Source organism: Homarus americanus, unplaced genomic scaffold (assembly GCF_018991925.1).
Source record: "Homarus americanus isolate GMGI-L3 unplaced genomic scaffold, GMGI_Hamer_2.0 scaffold40565, whole genome shotgun sequence".
Classification (NCBI taxonomy): Eukaryota; Metazoa; Arthropoda; class Malacostraca; order Decapoda; family Nephropidae; genus Homarus; species Homarus americanus.
The window spans coordinates 5,370,677-5,393,563 of record NW_024735503.1 but is presented as its reverse complement, the minus strand read 5'-3'; the positions used below and the strand labels follow the sequence as shown (position 1 = coordinate 5,393,563).

Sequence of the window (22,887 nt, the reverse complement as noted above, 5' to 3'; positions counted from 1 at the left end):
CTGACACAATTCGTTATTAAAAGGTGCCACGACTCTAGAATCCTGGTCATAAATGCTGTTAAAAGATGTATTAATATGTCTAATCTAAAATATTAGTTCCTTAAAGTGAAACAACATCCACAATTATTATCCTACAAAGGGTAAATCACAAATACTCTATACAGGTAACTCTAAATCACTCGCTATATTTTTCCATGGTGAGTCACAAGGGATAAATGCAATGGAAGCAAATATAAAATAACCATGAGCAGCTAACCCAAAGGCAATTCTACATACAAGAGTATAATTAAACAAATGATCTTTAAAATATATGTGACTTTCTCAATATAAATAACAAGACACTCTGAAGAACCTTGTGGATGTACAATAAGACCCTTGAAGCCTGCACATACTGTACTTGGAACTGGCTGTGAGAGTTATAGCAAGACTTCAACATGGGTACTGCAGACCATGGGACCAAGGCTCCAAAATATCAGGCATAAACATTAATTATCTCGTATAAAAAACTATAACATGAACTAGTTATCACGAACCCTAAACCTGTCGGTAGTCACAACATATATAACTGAACTCTATATTCTCCCCACCTCCCTTTGTAATAATGTAAATCTACAATAATTTCTTCCCATCACAAATCAACTCCACTGCACAAACTTATCATCTGTAAACTTCTTAAAACATATCAGCTTTTGTTGGAAAACTTTAAAGTATACTGCAATGGATTTTTTTTTTATCATTGCAAAGGTGACAAACTACACCAGTTTGAGAAGAGACAACTGATAATTTTGAGGGTCTTTACTGTTTAATTCTTCTCTTTAAAGTTAATGATGCCTTGGGTTAAGCGGACTCTTCTTGCCTGGGAATCACTATCCCAATACTGAGAAAATCAGCATTATGGATATTAGCTTTACAGTCAAAATTATGCAAAGACAATGAGCTGTTTACCTCTAAGCCTACTACAATGGCATTTAATAAAAAATAAAGGTGTTGATATAATAAGCAAAATAGTAATAAATTAGCCGCATAAGGGAAGTCGCTGAATTAATATTAGAATTACGCACAGTATACAGTATCAGTACTGCTAGATGTTTTACAGAGGCGGCTCACTACACTTCTTTGCATTAAAAAACTTGAAAAACAACATCTGGAAATTTCCCAAAACAAATGAGAAAAGACCAAGCGGCAATTTCTGTGAGACACTTTTTTTGTGTTAGCCTTGACATTTTTGTTTAACCCTGACAGCTTGATATATAATACACACACATATTAGACACCTCACTACAGATGACACCTATTATTGAATGCAATTGACCCTTGATAGTGAAAGACCTCAAAAGAGGAATTTGACATATTGCCAGACTTGAGCTTACACCAAAATATTTATATAGAAAGAGGGGTTCTCACAGTATCACTAATTACTTATATACCATAATTCTTGTTGCAAGTGAAGGAAGCTACTAAGCTACTTAAAGCAGCTTACTGACTTTTGAAGAAATTCCAGCTTAGAGGAGAAATTGAAGAAGCTAACAGATATACCTGTACAGTAATCTAATAATAAACATTAAGAATACTGTACAGTAAAGCCTTCGATAATAACGGTTCGACCAACAAATTTAAATATTTAAGACCCTAGTTATTTTAGGACCCAATTAAATTTACGTCCTTATTTCATTCGTATTTATGACCAAAATATAATAAAAATAAAATAACATTACATTTTCATGTAAATATTAACTAAATCCCGTTATGTACTATAAAAAAAAAAAAAAAAAAAATGAAGAGCGCCTTGTGCAAAGAAGCTGCCTGGCTAATGAGTGGTAATGACATTCGGAGCTTGGCGGGCCATTTGTCTTCACACATCTGAACAGGAACAGGAGAAAAACTTTATCAGGTTTCTTACAGCATTTTTACATCCCTATTCAACATGAGCAAGAGAATAAGTGATGGTAGTGTTGCTTCAAAAGCTAATAGAAAGTGTATAAACTTAGCCGAGAAACTAGAGATGTTAAAACGATATGAAAAAGGTGAGAGGTCTGTGGATATTATATGGAGCAAGCAATGAACATATTTTCTGAAGTGGATCCATTAACAGAACAAAGCATTAAAATTTAAATAAATGCAAATGACCTCTACATGAAGATGTATAATGAGAAAAGAAAGCAGCTGTGCAAGGTTCTTTAGACAGCTTTATTATTCGAAGGCCTAAACCACCAACTTCAGCATCATAAGCAGCTTCTACATCAACTTCAGGTTCAGTAACAGTTTCAGCAACAGCTTTATGGAAAGCTACAGCGAGTAAAAACTCGCACAACATCATTGGCTGTCCTTATGTTTTAGACTTTACCACCATTGGCGAGTAGAATTTTTGTTTTACATTCGTAGTTATTACTTAAAACATATTCGAACAGTAAATAAGTGTTGCTTTCATATTCATATGTAGAGAAATGACGATATGTTTTCACATGTACGCACTTACTGTTCATACGTTGGTGTTCCCAAAAATCTTGCTTTATTTCTTTACCATTAGTGGTTAGCTACTTCCAGTGTTCCATTTATTAACATTAAATAACATAATTAAAACAGACATGCAGGTATTAATTTTTTTTTAAATTAAGTTCACTACAGCTACAACCAGGGTCTTATTTTCTTCAGTAGAACCATCGTTACTCGTGAAAACAATGCCGTCTTTTCTGCTCGTGTTTTAATATTCTACATATTATTAATGAATTGCATTGTTCATTTCGCATATATAAAGATTAATTCAATCAAATACATATTCAGTAATAAAAAATAATGAATCTTTTGTACATATTCTTAAGAAGATAAATGACGCGGTATCCTTAAATGCGCATATATATGCTGGCGTTCCCAATGCATCTTTTTTTTTTTCTTTGCCATTAGTGGTTAGCTGCTTCTATTGTTCCATTTATTAACATTACTTAAAACATATATAAATTCATTTTTTTACATTAATTTTACTGCAGCTTCAACCAGGGTCTTATTTTCTTCATTTTCTCGTGTAGAACTATCGTCCCGGACTCCAGGCTGTAAACACAAACGAAAACAATGGCGTCTCACCTCCTCTTGTGTGACCATATTATTATTCATTTATATTGTATAAGGTGCATTCAGAAACATTATTTGAAGAATATAGTTTGCATTTTTCATTAATTGTATTGTTTTTGGGGGAAGAGAGGGTAAAAAGCCACACAAAAGATATGAAAAGGTCATTCTTGGGAATGCATCTCATTATCATTGTTTTATTTTAATGGTAATTAAAGATTTGCGATACGATGATTCACCTTACACTGCAATACTGGAGGACACATTACCATCGTTATTCGAGGCTTTACTGTATGGTGAGAGAGAAAAATGTGAAGGTGTGAGGAAGGGACCTTTTCCAAGGGGGTGGTATAAATTTAAGGTTGGTTGCGGCAAATGTTGCCGACTACACGACAGGAAAACTTATGTGATTTGTTCCTGCTGGGGACTTAAATAAGAGTTACCTGTATTTAGATATTAAGTAAATTAACACTGAATCCATATTAGTCAGTTTCCACCATTCCCACTTGGAGACTTCTTAGTATGCTACAATAGAACAGTTTTTGGTTATGAACAGTCATTAGCACTTTCTAATACATAATGCAAATACAAACTCTCTAATAAATTAAGTATAAAAGGAACAAGCTAAACTATAAGGGAAAAAGAAAGAAAGAAAGAATAAACTAAGGAAGTATGTCAATACAGGACCAAAATTTTTGAATGTGCACTTTTTAAATTACCAGAGCAGTTATATTTACTGTTGTGGGATACATAGAACTTAAAAAGCAGCCCAAGTTTTGAGTACAATGAAAAGTCTCACAGACTACAATTCATACGAATATCTTTATAATGACAGAGAAACTAAGTTCTTGGGCTATTTCATAGTATGGAATCATAGTACATGTACACTCGCACCAAAAAACATCGGTGCAGGGCGAGACCGACGAGTTCCGAAACGATACGTATACACTGTGATATGTCGGGAAGGTTGGTAAGTGTATCCTCATAACCCCCCCCCCCTCCACTAGGTATTGCCATATGGCTGACAATCAGTGTGTTTGTTTCCTCTTTTCGGATTGTTGCTTTGTGTCGACTGAATGATGAGCAAGGGTTCGGTCTCGGTGAACGTGGGTATAAAACAGAGGCAATGTGAAGCAGTAGAGATCTACACATGCCAGACGACACGGAAACCTCAGAGGGAACACGAGGAGCTATTATTGCCCTTCATAACGAAGGGTTCGGCGTCACAGATATTAGCTGGGGGGTTGGCGTCCACAGGAACACCGCTGCACGATGGATTCGGTGATATTTCGAAACTGGTGCTACAGACGACAGGTCTCCGAGCAGCCGTCCACGCTGCATCACCCCTCAGGACAACCAGGTTGAGTGTTTTATTTGGTAGCATAAATTAATGTGGCAATATTCACAAGTATCACAAATAATTTTGTTAACAGGGAGCTCCTCATATTTCATACTGTCTATTTATCACTTCCCGACCTTATTTATAAGGGTTTATTTCACTTGACCAGGCCATAGTAGCTGCTCAGCAGGATTACAGGGCTGCCAACATATGGCTGGAACAACTCGCCTTTCTCAATACCTATCGTCACTGGTCTCAAATTGTTCACACTACAGTATGCACCGATACTTTTTGTTGGGAGTGTACGTCCCAAAAAGTCAGAAATTATTAAACATCCAAGAACATCTTAGAAAATAGTAGCAGTTGTTGGAGCAAGAGTAAGGTGCACACATAGTGGACCCGAGGCCATGTGTCAAGTCAAGATGGGCCACAGTCAATGGTGATGAGACCTGTCCCACATACCTTAGTGTAACACTTGGGGCTCTCACATCTGAGAAACATAGTACAGTACTAAGAAGTACAAGTATACTTGAAACAATTGAAACAATCACATAAAAGTAAAAGAGAATGAGTAGAGCATATGACAGACATAAAATAAAAGACCCTTAAGTACCATGCATACAATATGTTTTGCCCACCGCTATGTAAGACATTTATAGTATACTTGTACAGTACAGCATAGAGCCCCAGGGTTAACCATGCACCTTCATTGTTTGACACACTTGCCTCATTTCGATGCTCCCCTCCATGTGCATGCTAAAAATAAAAATATATATGGAGGCATGAATAAATGATTGCTGTCGAACTGTCCATTCAGTGCTGGGTAACATCTTCATCTTTCTCGGGACTGATCGGATAAATGCAACAGAAATTAATCTACCAGCAAATTAAAAAGTACCAAACACTGTGCCTAATGAAAAGACAAAAAAATTTAAATTCATAAAACTAGAATCACATTCAAAATACAATCATACATGCATTGTTGAAAATGTACCCTTGTAACACAAAAAACAACTCAATATGCTACATCAGAAATCAAGATCTTATTTACAATCTGTGCAGCATATAAAATATAACTTCTTCAGTAAAATATTCTTGGGTAGAAACTGAATAACAAAGAGTGGAAATATAATGAAGGTGCATCTTCCAAATGAGTCCATTACCTTCTGCTTCTTATCAAGCTTTAGTCGTTCTGTTTCTTGGGTCATTTCTTCTCGCCAGAGATTAAAGAAGTATGATGGGTCAGTGTAGAACTTCAAACCATCCTTCCCATCATCCCTAAGAAATACAAGTAATTACAGAGTATACACCCAACATCTGCCTGGGATAATACAGTGTAAAACAAAATACTATATACTATATGAAACTATAATTAGTACAGGCACCGGATCATTTATCTGGTTTTTATGAAACCAGGTAGTATTCCAGGAAACTGACTATTTTTGAAGGTGGTTACTTTTGAAATTTGTGGGGTTTGTAGTTTGCAGGTTGGGTATTTTGTTGTAATTTTGGTGGCATCACACTGGCACATGACAGTCATACAATCCATTTTTTACATACACATTTTTTTAACTTAATTTTCTCAAAATAATTGAACTATAATATTTTTATTTCTGAGAACTCTTTATTTTCAGTCTTTTCTATAGTCTTATATGTAAGAAACAGTCCAACACACACATCAACCTTAAACAGAGAATGTTCATCATGAATTTGAGTAATTTCCCAGAATCCTCTCAATAAAACAATACTGTTACCGCAAGCAGTAATGAGTAGGATAACCCTTTAACAAATATAATGTTATGTTGTAAGTCATATCATGTTAATTGGGCGTGCCTGCCCGTATATAGAGTATCTAGTCAGTGGAGTTACAGAGACAAGGAGTAGTATGGTGTTGTGTGGTAGTACGGAGGACTTGTTTGTATATAAAACATCTGACGCAGCGACATGTGTCAGCCCAGGCAGGGCCTGATACGAGCGGTGCCACCACTCTAGCTATTACCATCATAGGGTGAACACCCAACCTATTCATTTTGAGACCTTCAACACCTAAGTTCAACCTGTACTTAAGTTTACTCAGGTAGACTGTCCATTGTATTGTTTATCATTGTGACAACATGGAAATATGGCAACTAAACATCTATGTAGGATTACCGACGTATGATTTATTATTTGAAATACTAAGAATGAATAGTATTGAACAAGTTTGACCAAATTATAACATTTGAGTTCAATGTGACTGGTCTTATTATCCATAGTTGCTCTAAAGGCGATTACAAATACAGTACTTACCTGTAAGGGTTAAGCTGATGAAGAGGAGGAGGTTGCTCACAGTGCTGATAAGTTTCTGACATTGGAGCAGAAATAGTGTCCCGAGATACAACTTGTTGGTCAAATAATGTTGAGGACTTGAATGCTTTTCGCATATGGATGTCTTGCAGAGATACTGTAAATCATAAGTGTTAGATTTTCAAGTGAATGTTAATAATATTCATCACATCACAATAGTAGAAAATACACAACATATTAGTTGGACTTACACACGTATGACAGCACTATCCTACCATACAAGCAAGAATTTGTCCTTTCTCACATTATAAATTAGTTTCTTTAAAAAAATTTACTTTCACATATTTCAATTCCAAATTAATAACACCATTACTAGACAAAATTTTAATGATAATCTCATCAAAACTTCAGATACATCCTGGCAATTGAATAAGTTAAGATACAAAGGACCAGTTAGTGAGGCAGTTGTTCAGAATACCCAACACAGGAACAAAGTAATTATGGAGGCTAGGTTCTGAACTGCCTTACAAAACCCAAATACTACAAAAATTTTACCTACAATAAACTGCATACACCTGTTATTTTCACAGTACCTTTCACTGGTTAACAGTTACAAAAAAGAAAGAACATTGGATTTACCCCAGTTTCTACCAAAACTTTCACTTTACAATCATGGTTTAATCGCTCCTGTTCTCTTGCATGTAGGGAGAGAGATAGAGATTATTGAGTTTTGGAATTATCACCTTCTATTACTTACTCCTCTTTCATCACATCTAGGAGTCTTTGTAAGGCAGTTCTTCATAGGGCCAAGCAGAATTACAATTGAAAATAAAGACCTCTGGCCTGACTAACCCTTCCGTCTAATAACTTTTGCACTCCTCATTTTCGACCTGATAACTCTATTGCCAACACTCCCTCTGATAAAGCCAATTTCTTTGGCACATTATTTTCCTCTAACCCCACCTTAGACAATTCCTATGATCTCCAATTGTAGGGCTGCTGGTGTGTTATATAATTTGAATGTGAGTAAGGGGCACGGACCAAATGGACTTCCCCCTTGTGTTTTGAGGGAGTATGCTGAAGTCTCCACCCTCTTACAGTCTGTCTCGCTTCAAAAAGCTGGTTTTCCGGCTTCTTCATGGTATAGATTAACATACCCTTTTTCTCCGCTAATAATTTTTTTTTTTTTTGCCAGCCCCCATTGTGGGCTGTTGACCTGTGCCTGGCAAGGCTATTCCCAATAAAAAAAAAATTTAAATGTGGAATCTCTGCCAACAAGCTTTAGTTTGACAAAACTTGGCAGTTACTATGCATCACTTGAAACAGCAATACACAAGTCCCTGCTCCTGTACACAGCATTACAGTAAGGAAGTTACACAGCTTACTCCAACGTAAATAAAAAAAAATTATATGTAACAGATAATAAGGCCATATTGCACTTGATTTGATACTTAATAAGAAATATGAGACGTTAAAGACAAAGCTCATGGCTGTATCTGCTAACCTAGTGCAAAAAGTTAAGCACCCAGATACAGAACTCAAACATGTACAGTAATCCCGTGATTACCTCTTCTGTTTGTCCTCCCACGTGCATTCCACATGGCTCCAGGACGTAAGCCAGCCTCATCAAAGGCAAATATTACCAGCAAAGACTCTAAAATGACCAAGAGATCAAGAATAGTGATGACCTTAACAAAATAAGTTTTATTGGACAAGCTCAGAGGTGGTATGAGCTATGGCTTGAGATGTGGTGAAGCCTGACAATTCATTTGTGTCTTTTGTCAGAATACAAGTCTTCAAGCGAAGGAATGTGGGTGGGAAAGGACTGGCTGGCTGGTGTGACTGTGTGAGGGCGGACAGACGCCGGGACAGCAGGGAGAGGCTGGCAATGTGTCTGTTGCCGACTTCAGCGAAATATAACATTTTATATTTACTTGTAAATAAACATTTTTTGTATATAACTGTGTTTACGTTTTTTCATTATTATACTACAATATGATTAGTTTCAAATAATGATGTTACTAAGTGCCAGTACAGTGCATCAGTGTGACCACTGGGCCATGAGTGGAGAGCATGGCATGGTTAAGTGCATGACTTACCTGAGCTGTTTGGTGGCCACAGGTACAGTGATTCCTAAAAGAGTATTCGCGGTTTTGGCTTTTCGCAGGGGTTTCAGGAACGTAATTCCCGCGAAAAACACGGGATTACTGCACATGTAATGGTATTCACAGAAATCATTTTTTTTCTTTTCTGCTTCATTTACATTTGTTTCCATTAGAATGAAAGTAACTATTGTTCATAAATCTAGACTCTAGAGGAATGTTCGGAGACAGCCGGTTAGGTTCTGAAAGGCTTGTTTGCAACATAAAAGTGTCGTAACTCAAATGTTTATCAACCAGGTTGTTGCTGTATCTAGAAAAATTGTGGCTGCATATGGTATTGCCAGTCTGTTAGCAAAAGTGACATTAACCCTGTTTTAGCAACTCTCTCTCTTTTATCTATACCTCTATCTAGTACTGTATGTGCAAAAATTTATATTCTAGAAAGAGTTAATAAATTTTCAGAAAAAAAGAGAAATCTTTACCTTCTTCTACATTGCTATCCAAATTCTTGACCTTGACTGAGAGTTTGTCAACTCTGCCTTGCAATGATACAGTACGATTCAAGATGGATGTGGACTCGGCAATCATTTCACCAAACAAATCCTCTGCATGCCGAGAAAGTGATGATAACTGAAAAATGTTTTTAAAGATGTTAACAAATTTCAGCAGTCTTGAATCATGACAGAGGTAGTTTAATATAAAGGTTCTTAATAGAAATTAAACTGTGGCACGGTCACCTAATTTTCATCTAAACTTAGTTTGGGACAAAACTATCAAAGCATTTTTAATACTAGTTTCACATCCCTCGCTGGTTGCCTTCAGTGTGACAGTTGACAACAAATGAAATGCAGCATTCTTTAAAGGTAAACAAATACTGCTTCTTACTTGAGTAATTAGATTGGCAAGGGTGAGGTTGGTGAATGCCTCTAGGTCTTGTGGTTGGTATGTAGCTGGCAGTAGTGCAGAGTAGACCCGACCATTATCATCAGTGACCCACTCCTCCACCAAGGGCACCCGTGACACATGCACGGGTGACACCACCCGTTTTAGAAGTGGCATCTTCTAGGTTTCAGCCCTGTCAAGATGTAACCATTCAAAGGATCAAGCATTAATATTTAATTAATATCTAAAATCAAACAATGCAGAGCAAACATATTCACTTGATGACTGATAAGTGGGCTCCACACAGGGACAGTGTGGATACAGCACTGTACACTAAGCCTTCAGTACACAAGGAGGCAGCATGGCCGGTACAGTAGAACGTCGATTTAAAGCGATTCAATTTAAGATTGTTGATTTAATAAAGTGACACCCACAATGTTTTAATTTAAAGCGAATCTTACCTATTTTGCGCGAGTCAATCTGGTGCATCATATTTAAAATTTTGCGCCTAATGTTTCTCTGGCCACGCTACACTGTCCTAAGGGCAAAGCTGTACTGTACATGTACTCAAAATAATGTACTAAATGATTACTAAAACTTTTGTCTAGTGCAAACTATAGCATGTTTATATTCAAATTAATCACTATCTTATAAGAATTCCAGCAATGTAAATTATATTCTCCCCGGTCACTTCTGTGACATCTTAGAAGCAAAAAACTTAAACTCAAGCTAAAGGACATAAATAAACAAATAAATACTTCACTAGACCTTTGGTACAAACTGTCAAACATGTCACTTCCCTCCCCTCCCTCCCCCCAATCTTCCCAGCCAGGATTTGGTGTTTTTATCTTATATAATGTCACAGACTAAGGTTAGGAGAACATAATTTGTTTTGCTGGAATCCTTGCAAAAAGGCGAATAATTTGAATATAAACGTCATATATTTTGCGCAATAGATAACAAATTTTGCTCTTTGTAATAAAATTCTTAAATTAGAACTAAAATTTGTATGTCTAATGTGAGCTATAGCATGTTTATATTCAAATTAATCACTATCTTATAAGAATTCCAGCAATGTTAATTATATTCTCCCATGTCAGTTCAGTGACATTTTATAGGAGAAAAACTTGAAGTCACTCTTAAGGACAGATAAATAAATAAGCACTAAACCTTGGTACCAACTGTCAAACATATCACCTCCCCTCCCTCCTCCCCCCCCATCTTCCCAGCCAATAAACAGACCATTTAGCATCCCTTAATTTTAGCTGTGTTGATTTACGAGTGTTTGTTTTAACATAATACTACAAAAAGCAATGTTGTTTATTCTAGGAGATGGGCTGAGGTGCATCTGGGTAGACCCTCAGTCATTTTAGTATTTTGAGTTTCTCTTAAGTACCAAACTAAATTATTCCATTTAAACAACACTTCGATTTAGGGCGAAGAATTTGGTATAAAGCGACTTTCTTGGAACGTATCTCATGTTATATCAACTTTCTACTGTACTACACTCGACCACATTAACTTCCCCGAGTTGAAAACTTAGGTACCAATTTATAGCTCGGTAAATTGGGAGCACCTGGGTATCGAACCACCGACCCCTGGAACAGGAGGCAAGCACTGTGTCCACTCAACAGCCGTGCTCCTACCTTATGACTAACAAGTAACTAATTCATTGGACTACTCATAGTGTGTGTGGGCAGTGATGGTTCAATTCAAAATTTAACAATGTTTTATAAGTTAACATAAAGTTAAATTCAGTACAGAAATATAGATATTTTATTACCAATAAGCTCTTAATACATGGAAATAATTTACTTTACAAAACTTCATATTAGAAACCTAAAATGAGGAACTAATCAAACTAAGTCTATAAAAGGTACGTAATGAAGAATATTGTAATAAATTTGGTACTCCATGTGTATTGTGTAAATCTAAGCAAAACCAGAGAAAACATTTTATAACATAAAACTCCCCAAGGAATCAATTCTGTATAATAAAATCTTCCAATTCCAATGATAAGAGTACAGGTAGTTCTGCTATAACGCGATAATTGTGTTCTTGTAAAATATCGTGTTTTAGAAAACCGCATAATAGAAATAACAGGGCTTATGGAGAAAATAGGGTTAGGTGCAGATTACTCGAAATCGAAAAAATTTAGTAGTTAGCCTAACACAAAGGATAGCACAGTCTAAATAAATGTTACATTCATATCTAATAATGAAATCATACAGTAAATGTAACACTTTACTTGATGGGGGAGAAGGGTGATTTTGAGGTTGATAAAATCGAGCTTCTCTTCAAGTGTTATATCCTTTCTTTTACGATCATCACCGGGAATTCTATCACCAGAACGCTTCTTGTTGATATTATTCTTTACTATATTCACAGTTAATACAGTGGGGTATGCTATAACGAACGGATCCTACTATGAATATTCCTATAACGAACGGTTTTACCTATAAAATTGAGAATGCTATAACGAACGAAACTCCTACAACGAACATAATTTAATTTTTTTTTCTAATTTATTGTTTTATTATTACAAATATTAATGATATTCTTTATTTCAGGGGTTTAGATGCATATCTATGCACTTTTTTACAATTTTTACAATTTTATATTATATTTTTCAGTGTTAAGTGGTTGTATTTGGGGGCCTGGAACGGATTAATCCTATAACAAACGAATGCTATAACGAACAAGGTTCTAGAACCAATTAGATTCGTTATAGCATACCCCACTACCACAAAATTGGAGAAATAGTAAGCAAAAATCGCGTTATAGCAAACAAGCATTTACGTTATACAAATATCGTTCCTAATTCATAAATCGCGTTAGAGCAAATTCGCGTTATAGCAGAACTCACTGTATTGTGTATACTTTCTTGCACTTTCTCATCAAAAACATCAAAGGCAACTAAATACAGCTTTACTGTATATTATCTGCTAATTATACCAATACCAGCTTGGCACAAACATCCTGTTGACTAAACAATTTCCAGATATAAGCCACCAGAAGGCCGAGCCATAACAGGGTGTACAGTATATCCCTGGGGGCATCATAAAGGCTGCAATACATATTGAGAAATGTCAACAAAAAATAAGTATAAAAATGAGTGGCCATACTATGTTATATATCAAGAACACAATGTCTCATGCTTTTTTGGACAACATATTTACATATGCTTGTTCACATCTCAGGAAGAACATTATGATTGAAAATTCAGTACCAGTAGCCCTAATATCTGTACTGTACAGTATGACAGAAGGTTTGTAGAGAAAAACGTGACAATTATTTCTCTAACCAACTGAATGAAATACGTACAGTATTGAAGAAATTGAAAATATGGGTAGGAAAATATATTGCTTAAAAAATCCTGCAAAATACATCAGCTTTCTTTACAATATTCTACTTTTCATATCCTCATTAAATCATGTTAAATAATTGAGGTTTAAGATTACTGTATCCAGAAGCTACCACACATACTAACCTAGCCAAATGTACAGATTGTACATCTTTCCACTAGTCAGGCTTACTGAATTAGCAATGACAATCCACATGTAATATGTCACTACATCTCTATGCTTTACAAACAAAAGTATATAAATCAATAAAAAAATAGATACAAATACTAATATACGGTACAGGTAGTACAAGAAATTTCAACAAACACACAAACTTACAGATCTCAAGTTTCATCATTACTTATTCATCAAAATAAAATATAATTGATCAAATAAAATATAATTGATAATTTTCTTTTTCAAACCATATGCACCATTCCTCATTATCTATGGCAAAAGTCAATATAATTACTGTACTTCTGAAACTTGAAAAATATTTACCTATGGCTACAGTAGTGAATCTTGTGTGGCCAAACTCTTCCTGTTTGGCCGCCACTTTTATACCTCGGTGGCATGCGCCTTACTTATATTTGGAGAGTCTACGACCAAACCTCTCTTTTCACCTGAGTATGCATTCTCTCTGAAATAAAAAGTTACAGTGTGTTAAAGCAATCATAAAATTTTTTTACTTGCATTTCCAAAAAGGTTATGAGAAGTTGTATGTCATCAGCTTATATATACTCCCAGCTTCCTTGTTACTATAATATCATGGTAGAAAAGTAATATAGGTGTACACAAGAGTGGTATTAGTCACAGTTTTCATCAAAGGTAAATAACTCCACAGAACTGACAGTAAATCTGTTTGTGGTTTCCTTTTAATTTCTGAAAATAAATATAACATGAAGACAGAATAAATATTTTTCTCTTTAATTTATCTTCAATAATAATATTTAATCACTTCCAAAATATTTTCTCAGGCTAATTCTTATTAACCAAATTCCAATACTGTACAGTATGCACTTCATCATACAATACTAAGCATACTTAATTTAAAACACACTATGGGGGAAAAATAGAAAACATATTAAACATTCTACAAAAGTAACTAGTGACCCCAAAATCCGAGATGAAACCCTGTTAATATTAAGTCATGGCAAGACTACATGTACAGCATTCATAATAAAGCCACTCTTCACTCATCTCATTACCCAAAACCACTAAAATAAGCAATATCTTGGATGGAATGTAACAAACTTTTACAGAGACATTGCCTGGGACTTGAATATTTTTCACAGCATTAAACTTTATGAAATAATTCCTTTCACAACAACGACCTCCTCATATAACGTTGTTTGCTGCCTGTGTCTATGAATCTAACTTGAACTAAATTACATTAAGCAATTATAAAAAAAAAAAAAAAACATTCAAGTAATAGAATACAAAATGTGAGCCAAAAAAACTATGTAAGAATCAGAAGTTTACTGATAAATTATACTGCATAATATTTTTCAGCAATAAAATATGAAGAACAATGTTGCAAAAGCTGATAAAAACCCAGAACTTACATAAAAAAAAAAACACACACACAACTATGCCTCAACTACTTCCTTCCCAAGTGGAAGTAGCAGCAAGACTGTCAGAGGAAGCACTCCCCACCACCACAAAAGGCAAACCTGGCAACTCAGGTTTCTACAATTCAGTTACAATGTCCATAGTTTTTCAGAAACAAGTGTACCTTTTCAGACTGCACCAACCAGAGAGCAGTGCCACTACCTACTATTTAGTCATTCAGGTGATGTGACGATAAGTCTAAGACACAATGATTGTTATTCAGGTGGGGTGTGGCAACCACATGAGCCAGGCAAGAGAGTAATCAGGATGTAGAGCTTAGTCTCCCCACCTCACTACACCCAGCCACTCACAGTTGGAGTGTTTCATTACATCAATTTACTATCAAAATATAGCTCTCGTATGACAAATTGTTATCATATTTGGAAAACTCCAACGATGTCAAAAGATAAGATTGTAAATTTTTCATTAACCCACTAACTGCAGAACAGTAATAGAAGATACCAAACATACCCAAGATACAGTTATCACTGTATTTAAATGACAAAAACCTGTTCAGCTACAATTATTTTAATGTACGTTGATTAAAATAACTCTTAAATCTCTCTCCAGCCAGAATTGACGCTAGACACAAGTTGATTGAATTATATATCCCCAAATTAATCAACCCATTTTTAAGTCATTATTATTCATATGTATTGTACGAGTATAACCTCACAGTAATAAATTACAAAAAATTATTAAAATTCAACCTAATACTAATAGCAGCTGGTCTTTTGTTTCTCAAAAGTGCCAGTTCTTTTAAAGAATTCACTAGCGCTCAAAACACTACAAAGTCAAAGATTTTAAAATAAAAAGAAATACTGTTCTACATTACAATTAAAGAACACAAAAAGTGAGTTTGACTTCTATCATACATATACCCTACGTTTAAATACAGTATTTCCTAAACACTTGTAATTCTCCATCACCCAATTCAGGATCATAAGCTTTAAAAAAAAAGTATCTTAGGATGTTTCATAAAGGCCCCCACAAAAGTAAGCTGCTTCATGGATGCAGACAACCAACTGCACAATCTAGGTGATGTATAGGAAAAGGATTGAGCAGCAAAAGAACATTCCCATACTGCTCTAGGCTCCTCAAGGCATGAAAGATCATCACTATGATGCAAAATCATTTCAGAATGTGTAGTCAGTGGAATTAGTAGGTTGGCCAAATACTTAGGGCCAACAAACATTAGCGTCTTAAAAAGTCACTAGATAGAGTTTGAACTCTAACCAACTTTAATTGGAAATCAATATACAGTAATGTGATCAAGAATGGGGCAGTGAGAGTCCTTTGGGGAGTGCAAAATAAGCCTGGCAATCCTGTTCAACACGGTTTGATCTTTCTTCAGTAGATAATTAGGTAGGCAGACCCATAATGAGTTACAATAGTCAACCCAAGACCAAATAAATGAATGTAATAGTGTCACAAGACACACTATCCAAACACTGTCTAACAACATATAGATTTTAAAAAGTTGCAACTCTTAACAACTGAATTTATATGTTCTTTAAAATTCAGTTTTGAGTCAAAGTACACTCCAAGGTTAAGAGCAGATTTAACAGGACCGAGCTGCACTTCCCAAAAATTTAAACAGCTAAAATCACCTGTGTCGTCTCCCCTTCTATTTCCTTGGATAACAATAATCATGGCTTTGCCGTCGTTCAACTTGAAGTTTTCTCCTAGTCATCTTTATCTTAATATCAGACATCAAGGAATTCATTATCTCATCAATATCCTCAACATTTATTATTTTCACATAAAACTGTGTATCATCGGCATAGAAATGGTAGGCAATACCATGAGCATCCAGCAGAGATGTAAGACTACTGGTATAAACTGTAAACAGAAATGGTCCAAAAACTGTTCCCTGTGGGACTCCAAACTTCAAAGGTACTGGGTCTTAAATGGTTCCAACAACCATTACACATCAAGATCACTTTGACAAATAAGACTCAAGCAGTGAGAGTGCATTCTCACGGACACCAGGCGACCAAAGCTGCACAGAGATCCAACAAGACTAGAAGGGAAGAGTTTCCTATGCATGTGTCTATTACCAAATAGTTATGAATTTTACATAAGACACTACCCAAATATTCTACAGTTTTAAGCTGATGGTAAGTGTGTGGGCACTAAACAGAAATCCCTTTAGTCCACACCTGAAAATTTTAACTACTGTACAGTACTGTAATAACTTAAGCATAAAATCTATCACAGTTAATGGGTCACTCACAAGAAAGCATAACCCAGACCTATATTATAAAATTGAGATCTATATCATATGTTCCTACAATACCATAATATGAGAGCATAACTAATAATATCCAAGTAAGACTATAACATTATTTTTTTTAAACTGATACAGTACGGAACTACTGTATACAGTACAGTACTGTACTGTAATTTTTTTTTTTTTTACAGGGATTAGCCCACCAGGGCACAGGTCACTGACCCACATCAGGGCCTGGGGGACGAAAATGTAATAATGATATTAATAATAATAAATTTAAAAAATCATCATAAATTTTACAGAAAATACAAAAATAATAACAAAGAACCATAAAGAAATACAAAAAATAAAAATAAATAGTGATAAACGATATACAGTATGTGTTGTATTGTAAAAGTATGAGAAACAATTGAGACCCTGGAATTGTGTGTAAATGAGGCAGAAAGTCAGATCAGCAACCTGGGACTTGGTCACAATTTTTGTGATGCCATATGGCAGCAGGGTCTACCATTAGACAATACATTATGCTTCCAATATCTTCCCAGGCGGTAATACCTCCCTGTTTGGTAGCTGCCTACTACGTGACTAAATGAACAACCAAAAGATATGTCTCCCCAACCTTTACATTTTTCATTTATATAAAACAAAAAACAAACTAAAAACTTTAAGAATTTAGCCTTCCAACTTCTCAATGATCCAATAACTTGGTAGGACACAACCCATTGTGGAGTTATCACCATAGATAAGAGAGAATGTTCCCTTGTAAAGTAACCAGTACATACAAGGCCATCAGATCAAGGCACACGCAGTAGATTAGAGAATAAATGTCCACAAGTGTTTTCCTATCTATGTATCTATTAATGGGTAGCCATTGTATATGTATATAAAAAAAAAAACACGCTCCTCAAATCCACACCAATATGATCACAAATTTCTTATGTGGTACCAGTACATAACTGTACAACTCAAATGATTTAATTGCGCGCGCACGCCCACACGCAGTGTTTCAAAATATAGTACGTATTGCACAATACAAGTGTCACATACTTCACTGTAAAACAAATGAACACTAGAATCTTCCCAATAATCAGATTTAATTGATAAACTTTTACTTCAAATCTCTTCATAGCCCTAAAAACAAATTCCCTAAAAAACACAAACACATATGCTAACAAAATACAGTATGTACAGACATTACTCCTTTACAACCGAACACCAAGAACGATTACAACCACAGGACCACCTCTTATAGGAAACATACTGTGATAAGCAGCAAGATTAGGGTTGACGACATACTGTACTGTACTTGTACTGAGTTATCACTTCAACACATTTTTTTTTATGAACACATATAAGCTGTAAGACTATCAGTGTGTCTACTGAAAAGTAATGCTTCATTTCAATTATTGTTTTGTGTTATACTTGAGACATATATCTGGTGTTGATAACTGTCTGCAATCAATATTCATTTTATCTTGATAGCACGTAGTGATAAACCTTCAGTCATTCAAACAATTCCTAATTTGGAAACAATCACTAGCCTTTGTCATACTGCTGAACTTTGTCAACTACAATATCATAACTCTGTATAATGCTACTTGAGGCTCTAAACTCATTTTTTTATCTTCTATTCTTCCAATAACTAACATGGTACTACCGGTATTTATCTATTTCTTCAACTACCCTGTAGAAATGTACAGTACCTACTGTAATTCTCGTAGCTAAATGTTTCACTGATTGCCAGGTGAGACAAAACTAGAGGTATACGTACTTCAAATTATAAAAGGGTTCCATTTACTTTTATCTCACTCCTGGCTGGGAAGGGACAGTATGCAGAACATAGGGATCACTGTAGTATATAAGGACTCATATGATATGATATAATGGCATTTTAAACAGAATGCACATAGGGTATGTGTTTTGACGTCAGTACATTTTCGACTTGAGAACGCCCGTAGTAATGGATCTTGTAAGTAACCTGGAAACTGCCTGTACAGAACTGTATATTGTTTCTCACTCCCGAACTGTTTTATTTAAATTTTATTTATTTATTTATTTATTTATGGTTCATTTTATTACAGGTTGATAATCCCTTGCCCGAAATTTCGAAAACCTCTGAAAACCGAAAGTTTTTTCGTGGACCATCACATACCTTTATTTTGTATTGAATTTTTATTGCAGTATTTATTTTTATTTTATTTTTTTTAACAGGGATTAGCCCACCCGGGCTAATAACAACAACATTAATAGTAATAATAATAATAAAAAGTAATAATAAAAATAATACAGTAATAATAAAGAAATAAAAAAATTAAAAAAGATCAAAAGTAAGAAACACGACCTAGACCTATGAATTATTATTATTATTACATTTTCGCCCCCAAGGCCCCAATGTGGGTCAGTGACCTGTGCCCTGTTAAAAAATAAATAAATAAATAATAATAAAAAAAAATGCTAATAAAAATAACCTAACCATTATGAAATCCGAAAAATTCCGAAATCCGACACATCTGGCCCCAAGGATTTCGGATAAGGGATTGTCAACCTGTAATATAATTTTTTTTTCTTGTATTATTATTTTTCTATTATAATTTTTTTCGTCCCCTAGGCCCTGATGTAGGTCGGAGAACTGTACCCAAGTGGGTTAATCATTGTAAAAAAAATAAATAAATAACTTCAATTTATACATTTCAGTTTACAAGCCATTCTTCAGGGCTTTAACCTTAATGGAGAACCAAAGAGTCCAAAAAACACTTTGGAAGTGAACTACATGAACCAAACTTAAATTTATCAAAACCACTACAGCATTGTTAGGTTAATGGGTTGATTAGAATTAGCTAAATCTTGTCGTCAGCTTATAAATGATATTCAAAGAAATTTTTTCCTTCCAATTACTTAAATTTGTATTCTATGCACTAAAATACAAAGGTATCCCAAAAGCTTCTATTTAAAATAAAAGAATGGCAGAGTTCAATTATATATCTATTTATTTAGTTTTTGAAAACATACTCCACGTACTGTACATATGAGGCGCTCCGCTTCAGAAGGGAGTGAAGAGCCAAATTAAACAAGCTGAGAAAAACGCGTTTAAAGTTTTTTTAAGTTAAAAAAACCACAACTTTGTTGTTTTTTAAGCTAGAGGGTTCTAGCTCAATCCCTCTCCTAGCAAACTGTGAAAACTGGAAGTTAGTACTGTGAATAGTTATTATTTTATCGTGAGTTGAATGAGAATAACTACCCGTGATGTACAGTTGTTTGATCTTCAAACCAACAATAATCGCGTTTTTCTGCAAAATTTTTTTATTATTGTGAACTAATACTATAAAACAAGTTATTGATCACCAAAAACAGCACTCGTCTTACACCCACTCCAAAAAATTTAAATAATAATAAAAAACTCATTTGCCTATCGGTATTTATCTTTCTGTCCCTATTATTAGCCAAAGATTTATAATATTGCTAAGTATAATAGTGTGTAATAATAAGGAAACACCACTGCACTTATCCCCCCCCCAAAGTAATTAACAAACGAATACAAAGGGGAAGAAAGTTTGCATAATCTTTGGTAAAAACAGTATTATGATAATAGTATTAAAATCTTACTGTACTTTGTTCAGCTCCTTTGTTTTATTATCCCAGAAGATCGTAGTACAGGTAGTCCCCGACTTTCGACCACATGGACTTAAGTCCATTGGTACTTACGACCTGCTCTGACCGTACATCCGTCGGGACATACGACTGCGACTGTTGTGACCAAAAATATTTTCAAATGACGCGCGCATTTTCTATACCAAAGCGTTTCTGTCCCGGGCGAGAGGGTGGCGCGTCTCGTGGGTACACTCACTCAGTGGAGCGCTTAGTTTGTGTTTGGCTATCGTATCCTATACTGATCGCGCTGTGAACTTTCGTTATTCTCGTATTTAATTGATTTTATAATGACTGGAAAGCGTAAAAGTGAGAGTACTGGTGGTGTTCCAAAGAAAAGGAGACAGGAAATTACTTTTGAGATGAAAATGAAGATGATAATAACAGCATGAGAATGGAAAAACAGTAGCAACAATCTCACGCGACCTAGGTTTCTCACACTCGACTATATCCACTATTCTGAAGGACAAGGAACGTATTCGTGAAGTAGTGAAAGGAACAACACCTATAAAGGGAACTATAATATCAAAGAGAAGACAAGGTCCTATTCACGATATGGAAAAATTATTGGTGATATGGATAGAAGACCAGATACAGAAGCGTGTACCCTTAAGCCTTCTAACCATACAGACTAAAGCAAGAAGCCTGTTCCAAAGCCTGAAGGAGCAGGCAGGAGATGAATGTGATCAAACCTTTACAGGAAGTCATGGGTGGTTTGATAGATTTAAAAAACGCTACAGTCTACACAATGTTAAAGTGAGTGGAGAGGCAGCTAGTGCCAATGTTGGTGCTGCCAAAGCTTTTAAGGAGGAGTTAGATGAAGTGATTGTGGAAGGGAATTATTTGCCTGAGCAAATATTCAATGTGGATGAGACTGGATTATTGTGGAAGCACATGCCTGAGCGGACATACAGTTTCAAAGGAGTTAATGATAATGAAGTTATTTCGGATATTAGTAACAAGATAGTGGAGTTAGGTAAACAGCTGGAATTAGAAATTGATAGTGAAGATGTTGGACAGTTGGTTGAAAGTGTAGCAGAAGAGCTCAGTAACGAGGATCTTATTGAACTAGATGCACAGAAAATTGCAGAGGAAGAAGAGAGACAAAATGTAGAACAACCTGCACCCCCCAAAAAGTTTTCAGTGAAACATATGGCAGAGGCATTTGCTACAATTAATAAAGGAATGCAAATGTTTGATGGCATGGATCAAAATTATGAGCATTATGCCAAAGTTGACAAAATGGTCCAAGTGTCACTAGCTTGCTACAGGGAGATTTATAATGAAAAGAAAAAGCAAACTGTGCTGCCTAAATTGGACATCTATTTCAAGAAGTCCCCCAGTGCTGTCTCCTCACGCCCCACCAGTGCTGCCTCTTCACTCCTTCAAGATGATCCAATACCTTTAACCAGCAAGTTTCCACAGCATATAAACCTGTCTGAAGAAAGCGACATTGATGACCCACCCAGCCCTGTCTCCTCTTCTGCTTCTTCCAATTATTATAGTCTCCATGTATCCTGAAAATAGAAAATTATGGGGGCCCTGTGTGCATTCAGCTGACTACATTTAAGGTAAGTGGTCAGTCACACTGTATCCATTCCTCATTATTTATTACTTTTACTGTACTGTATCCATTCCTCATTATTTATTACGTTTAGTGTACTGTATTTCATTGTAGATTTTTAATTAAAAAAAAGAAAATTGAATTTTTTTTTTCTTTTTTTTTATCTATGTCGGACTTACGACCATGTCGGACTTACGACCTGGATTTGGGTCCCTAACCCCGTCGTAAGTCGGGGAGCACCTGTAACTAGAAGTTACGTAAATCCTGAGGAATACGTATAACTTTAATGGCCTCGTCATAATCAGTCACGTACTGATCAAAGTCTTTCTCTGTACTCTCTAAAACTTGCCACACAGATTTTTCATCAACTAACTCATTGATAATTATTGATGCTGGCAACAGTTCAGTTTCATTATAAGACTGAGTTATGGGCTCACTTTCACTAGCATTCGTTGGGTCAGGCTCACTTTCATCACTATCAAGGTCAATGCATGTCTCGTCAGTGTCCACTTCTACCTCCTCACAGTCAGTATGTTCTTGTTGTGATACATTAGTGTCACTGTGTTCCATTAGACTCACTTTCATCATTTTCATTTTCATTATTGCCATCAATGCATGTCACATAACTCTGTACCGGAACACAGTCTGCAAAAAGGTCTTGTGATGCATAGCAGTCACTTTTTGTATTATGAGTACTGTACTGTATACCAAAATCACCATCACCAAGCATTCCTGGGGTGTCCATGTGAGCACTGTCGTCACTAAACACATGCTCAGAAATAATAGGCTCCTGAACCCACACCAGAAGGCGTGGCCTC

General features: G+C 35.5%; 1 protein-coding gene across 3 annotated transcripts in view; it reads right to left on the bottom strand.

The window, feature by feature from the left end:
• The window catches only part of LOC121871246 (wiskott-Aldrich syndrome protein family member 3-like), a 40,348-nt gene that overhangs the window by 14,887 nt on the left and 2,574 nt on the right, over nt 1-22,887 (bottom strand). For 2 of the 3 annotated variants that reach the window (XM_042373454.1, XM_042373453.1), the window contains exons 2-7: nt 13,518-13,656; nt 9,676-9,865; nt 9,273-9,420; nt 6,692-6,845; nt 5,566-5,680; nt 5,129-5,158 (exon numbers count right to left, since the gene is read on the bottom strand). In XM_042373454.1, coding sequence (XP_042229388.1) covers nt 5,129-5,158; nt 5,566-5,680; nt 6,692-6,845; nt 9,273-9,420; nt 9,676-9,849 — 621 coding nt within the window. In that variant the 5' untranslated portion in view covers nt 9,850-9,865; nt 13,518-13,656. The remainder of the gene's footprint in view (nt 1-5,128; nt 5,159-5,565; nt 5,681-6,691; nt 6,846-9,272; nt 9,421-9,675; nt 9,866-13,517; nt 13,657-22,887) is intronic. The other variant, XM_042373455.1, reaches the window with a different exon arrangement.